Source organism: Oncorhynchus masou, chromosome 33 (genome assembly GCF_036934945.1).
Source record: "Oncorhynchus masou masou isolate Uvic2021 chromosome 33, UVic_Omas_1.1, whole genome shotgun sequence".
Classification (NCBI taxonomy): Eukaryota; Metazoa; Chordata; class Actinopteri; order Salmoniformes; family Salmonidae; genus Oncorhynchus; species Oncorhynchus masou.
Genome location: NC_088244.1, coordinates 14,513,357 through 14,518,846, shown reverse-complemented (window position 1 = coordinate 14,518,846; position 5,490 = coordinate 14,513,357). Strand labels below are relative to the sequence as shown.

General features: G+C 43.6%; 1 protein-coding gene across 1 annotated transcript; it reads left to right on the top strand.

The window, feature by feature from the left end:
* The first annotated feature begins 659 nt into the window (after positions 1-659).
* Positions 660-4,398, top strand: mafba (MAF bZIP transcription factor Ba). The gene has a single exon (XM_064956505.1). It carries the CDS (start codon positions 1,100-1,102, stop codon positions 2,309-2,311), a length of 1,212 nt encoding a protein of 403 aa, XP_064812577.1. The 5' UTR covers positions 660-1,099; the 3' UTR covers positions 2,312-4,398.
* Positions 4,399-5,490: the final 1,092 nt, after the last annotated feature.

The window sequence follows — 5,490 nt, the reverse complement described above, 5'->3', positions numbered from 1 at the left end:
ATAGGTTACGTTTCGAAGAGGCAACAGCTCACTTTCCCCCATTGAAAAGTCAAATTAAAAGGCCTGCGCGTCTTCAAAACAGGTTACTAAACAACGTCCAAATGCATGTGAATGGTTACTTTGTCATTATTGAATCTTACATTTTACTCCAGGTTTGAAATTATTTAGTTATTTTGTGCCTTTGAAGGGGTTTATGCGTGGGTAAAGGTTAAATTATAATACCGTAAAACACTTAAAATATTATAATAGCGTAAAACACTTTTCAACAAAAACATCAAGTTTTTATGGATCCTTATGTATGCAGATCACTTCATTCTCTCTGTTCACTCAGTGTAAACTGGGAGATAATTGCCGTAGAAGAGGGGAATTAGGCCTAAAACGTGGGCTGTTAAACGATAACATGCCATTGGTTCTCCTAAGTGAAGGCATTCAGCTCTTCACTCCCTCTACCCTTTCTCACCCCTCCTTCGTAGCTGTCAGAAAGAGCGCTCCGCTCTCCCTCCTCCCTCTCCTCCAACCTCTCCCCTCCATTATTCTAATCCAGAGAATACACCGCTCCCTATTGGAGAGGGGCAGGCAAGGGGACCTGCCTTCCAGCCTGACGTCACAGTGCGCTATAAGCATAAAGTGCTGGCAGGCAGTCAGCGCAGTCTGCTGAATACTCGAGACTGAGTGTGTCAGGAAGGAAAGGAGAGCTCAAATCTCTGCGGTGCAGAGCTGGAAGGCTGCTTCTCCAAGCAAAAAAACAGACTCCATAGTCTCAGCTACTTCTTCTTTTCCTGGCGAAAACAAGGACTATACCTTATATCTACAACGTTGACGAGGACAGGACAGGAGCCTGCGTCAACGACAACTCGGTATTATTTTTATTTATGTTTTTATTTTTTAAGTTCATTTGATCTGAAAGGACTGACGGTTTACTTTTGCACTGAGACAAAATTATTTCTACATCTACTTCTCGTCTGTTGACCAGAGCCAGCTAGCAGAAAGAAGTAGGCTACATGACGAAAATTCCCATGTCGTTTGCAGTGCACTAGTCTCAAAGTTTGTTCCACTTGTTTTTAGTTTTCTACTTTTTTACCTCTCCGGACGGTGTTACATGCAACAGTACACGAGTCTGCAGCATTGGAGCAGTAGGAACAACTACTGCATGAGACAAGCGAGTGGAGAAGAGACGCTTATTATTAACAAGTCTGTTTTCGCGACGCTGGCAACCACCTTCACCCATCTGCATCAGAGTCGCGGCAGCACCATGAGCGCAGAGCTGAGCATGGGTCCTGAGCTCCCCAACAGCCCTCTGGCTCTGGAATACGTCAACGACTTTGACCTAATGAAGTTCGACGTGAAGAAAGAAGGTCTGGCCGGGCTGGAACGCGCCGGGGTGCGCCAGTGCACTCGGCTCCAGCCCCAGGGCTCTGTGTCCTCCACCCCGATCAGCACACCATGTAGCTCGGTACCCTCCTCGCCCAGCTTCAGCCCCACAGAGCAGAAGAACCATCTGGAGGAGCTGTACTGGATGCCCAACGGCGGGTACCACCAGCAGATCGATCCACAGACGCTCAGCCTGACCCCGGAGGACGCAGTGGAGGCCCTGATCGGAGCCACGGCCCACGGCCACCCCCCACCCCAGCACGTCCAGCAGCAGCTGCAGCAGGGCGCCTTCGATGGCTACAGAGGCCCTCACCAACACCACAACCATCATGGCCATCCCCAGCAGCACCATCATCCCTATGGGGGAGGCATCCCACACCACCCTGATGACCTTTCTGGACACCCGGGAGGGCTCAGCCACCCCCACACCCAGCACCACCACCACCACCACAGCCAGGACCCAGACAGCCCGTCCCCCGTCTCTCCAGACTCCCACCAAGCCCTCCACCACCACCGCCACCATCACCACCACGGCCACTCGGGCCAGGGGCACCATGGCTCAGGCAACGTGGAGGACCGCTTCTCTGACGACCAGCTGGTGTCCATGTCTGTGAGGGAGCTGAACAGACACCTGCGGGGATTCACCAAGGACGATGTCATCCGCCTCAAGCAGAAGAGGCGGACCCTGAAGAACCGGGGCTACGCACAGTCCTGCCGTTACAAGCGGGTGCAGCAGAAGCACGTGCTGGAGAATGAGAAGACTCATCTGATAGACCAGGTGGAGGCGCTCAAGGCGGAGATCAACCGGCTGGCACGCGAGAGGGACGCCTACAAACTCAAGTGTGAGAAACTGACGGGAACGGGAGCGAATAACGGGATCCGCGAGGCTGGGTCTAGGCCTACTAGTGACAACCCGTCATCCCCAGAGTTTTTCATGTGAGTTGTTATTATAGCTCTATTGACTCACCCCTACCCCACCACCAACTGATGCTAATGAACAAACAAAAATAATCAAATACCCCTTCATATTTACTGTACTAATGACAGTCAACAACTATATTCATATTAGAAGAATAATCCATAAAATAATATTCTCATATCTAACCATCTCTCTCGATCCACGTGACAACTGAGATACAAAGAACAAGGTAGAATGTTGGGTCAACGCCGCGCATCTTTGTAGATTAGTTGCTTGTAGTGAATATACTTTTTTCATCTTCCTGAGAGAAGCGGCGGGGGAACTTTCCTCTTTTTAGGCTATACTGCTTTTACTGTGTCTGTTAGTGGGATGACCGCCCGACCTGGGCCTACACAACAAACAACGCAGAGAGAAGCGTTTTGAGACTCACACGACACTGGGCCTGAAAAAGAGAGTTGCTAAACAAGACTCCACATTATGCAAACTTTACTTCTGTCTACTTACATGTTATGCAACATCTCATTTGTTTATTGCCTGCTTGGTTATATTCGAATATATATTAAAACAAAACTCTGCATTAAAATATTAATCCTGCATGCTGGACATGTACGGTAATAATTTCTATTTTGTACTTTCTTTTTGTTTCTCGTGTATCTTAAGAGCATGTCGTTGATCTGCGCTTCTCCATAGTGTTGTGGGGTTTAGAGGAATGGAATGAGGACAGTAGGCCTTCTGTAGCCTTGTAAATATTACGCAACCGCAAAACTGCACACCAAGATCGAGGAGGCTGGTTTTTAACTTCTTTCTTTCTTTGAGTTGTGTTTTATTTTTTCTTGTTTGATTTTCATTTTGTGGGTATTGATTCAGAGATATGGGCATTTTGCAGTTGCATTTAAAGACAACAAACTTTGTATATTAAGTGCACTTTTTGGATAGCCTAATGATTTGTTTTACGTTTTCATTTTGAGTTTTGTACAGACCCCCTTGAAGGAAGACATACTATTATTCTATAATAATAATAATAATAATAAGACAAGATAGATGCAAGCTTAATAATAACCTTATGACACAATGGGATAATAGTGCGAAGCTGTCAAAACAAACGCATAACTAGAATATTAGCAGATGAGTGATGGTTCTTTGCGCACCACATTTACGCACCATGCATAACTTTGTGTTCTACTCCTAGGATGCATATAGGCTATAGTATATTTAAAAAAACTGTTATACATGTTATTACATTTCATTTCCGTCTGGTGCTGTAGTCAGCAGAGGTTTTCTTAGCCAGAAATGCCATTATGTTAACTATTGCGTAACCCTAACCCCATTATATAATGTGAAGAACAGGATAGTCACATAATTTCTCAACTTGATTAATGTATTTTATTGGGTGCAGCTGCATCGCATTAACAGTGATATACTATATATTTTGTACTCTTCCTCGGCAATATCAAGCATTTTTTTAAAACATGTTCAACAACGTTAACCATTTCAGGGGTTTTATGTACAATTAACAAGTATTTAGATTGCGCATGCGTTTCAAAATACGAAGTTGAAATATATTAATGCTATATGTTTTCCTGATTATTTTTTTTTTGCTGCCGGTCAGTAAAAATAAAGGATTCAGGTTGTGCAAAATCTCGAAATGAAAACTGTTGTGTATGTTATGTTATATGATATTATGTTTTCGTCTGTATTATTATTTGGTGATTCTGGTTCTGCTGGCCAGATGCATATTAAAGTTTTTATTTTAATGATTTAAATTAACAAACTGTCAGATCATATTGAATAAGCATGGTGCTTGCATTTAAAAAACTATTGTTGAAAAGTCATGCATTTAACAATCTCTTGGTTTGTTACTGATTCAACTGTGTTGAAATCAAATTGAAACTGCAGCAGCGGGTTGTTGTTTTGTTTTTAATTTCATGTATTTTGCGATGATGATGGGGATCAATTTTCAATCCTGTTTATATAAATAAGATACAAAAAAATATCTTAAATTTGAACTGTTATAGTTCCATTCAGGCTGGTTTCTGTTTCGTCTTATTTTTTGTTGTTGTTGGAAGAAATGGTTTCCTATTTTGCTTATTAAAGTCATTGAAATGGCACTTACCTTTCTCGGACTGTTTATTCTGTACTCTCTCCCTCCCCCCTTTCTCCCCGAAATACGTCATGACCAAATTAACAGCATGTCATGGAGGCAGGTAGACTGGCGGTTAAGGGCCAGTAACCAAAATTTTGCTGGTTCAAATTCCCGAGCCGACAGGTGAAACATCTGTCGCTGTGCCCTTGAGCAAGGCACTTAACCCTAAATGCTCCTGTAAGTCGCTCTGGATATAAGTGTCTGCTAAATGTAACATGGAGTAATGTGAGCGAATGCGTCATCTCCGTTGCAAGCTACAGGCGGCTCCGATCTTATACACAGAGCTACACATTTAGCCTACAGTTTCGGAAAAGTATGTTTTAGGAAGACATGCCTACAGCGTTCTGGTAAATCTTTCCGCCACTAAAACACAGCCCAATTCCTGCCACACCGTTTTGAGCTGAATACGTCGGCTGTACTTTAGTCGTAGCATATAAGCCTACTGAACAGAAATATGTAATGTCCATTATAAGCCAAATACAGTTATGATAGCCTACGTAATGTGGTATAGGTGAAGGCATTTCCCGAGATACAGTAGCTGATATGAAGTCATAACATTGTGTTCATGAACGTGCAGCCTAAATGTGTATGCCTAAAGTCTACATGCACACTGTTGGAAATACAGACCAGCCTCATTTCTTAGTGAAAAAACATGGCCCTATTGGCTATTACTGAAACAAAGCTGCTGCACATGTTACAGAGGCAAAATTAGTGTAGCAGGCCCACTGTGGCCATAGCCTACTTTACCAGTCTGTGATTGCGTTTTGCAGTCACTGGTAGCAGGCCTGTCATCAATTCTAGATTAGTCTCTTGATTTGAACACGTTTCATGGTAGGAACCCTGGAATTTGACCAAATACTGCGCACAACAGAAGCATAATCCTTACTGGGACCACCCGTTCATCTCGTGCTGCAGTGCAACCTAGTCTCAGAGCATCTCCTATTATTCTGTAAGTAAATCCGAGACAATCCATTAAGTATGAAATGTTATCTTTGGTATGATTCCATAAGTAAGATGGTTACTTAAGGCAAATAACTTACATTTCTAGCAACCCAAA

Excerpts from the sequence above, each read along its gene's own strand:
- mafba (XM_064956505.1), top strand. The coding sequence starts at position 1,100 with ATGCAACAGTACACGAGTCTGCAGCATTGGAGCAGTAGGAACAACTAC.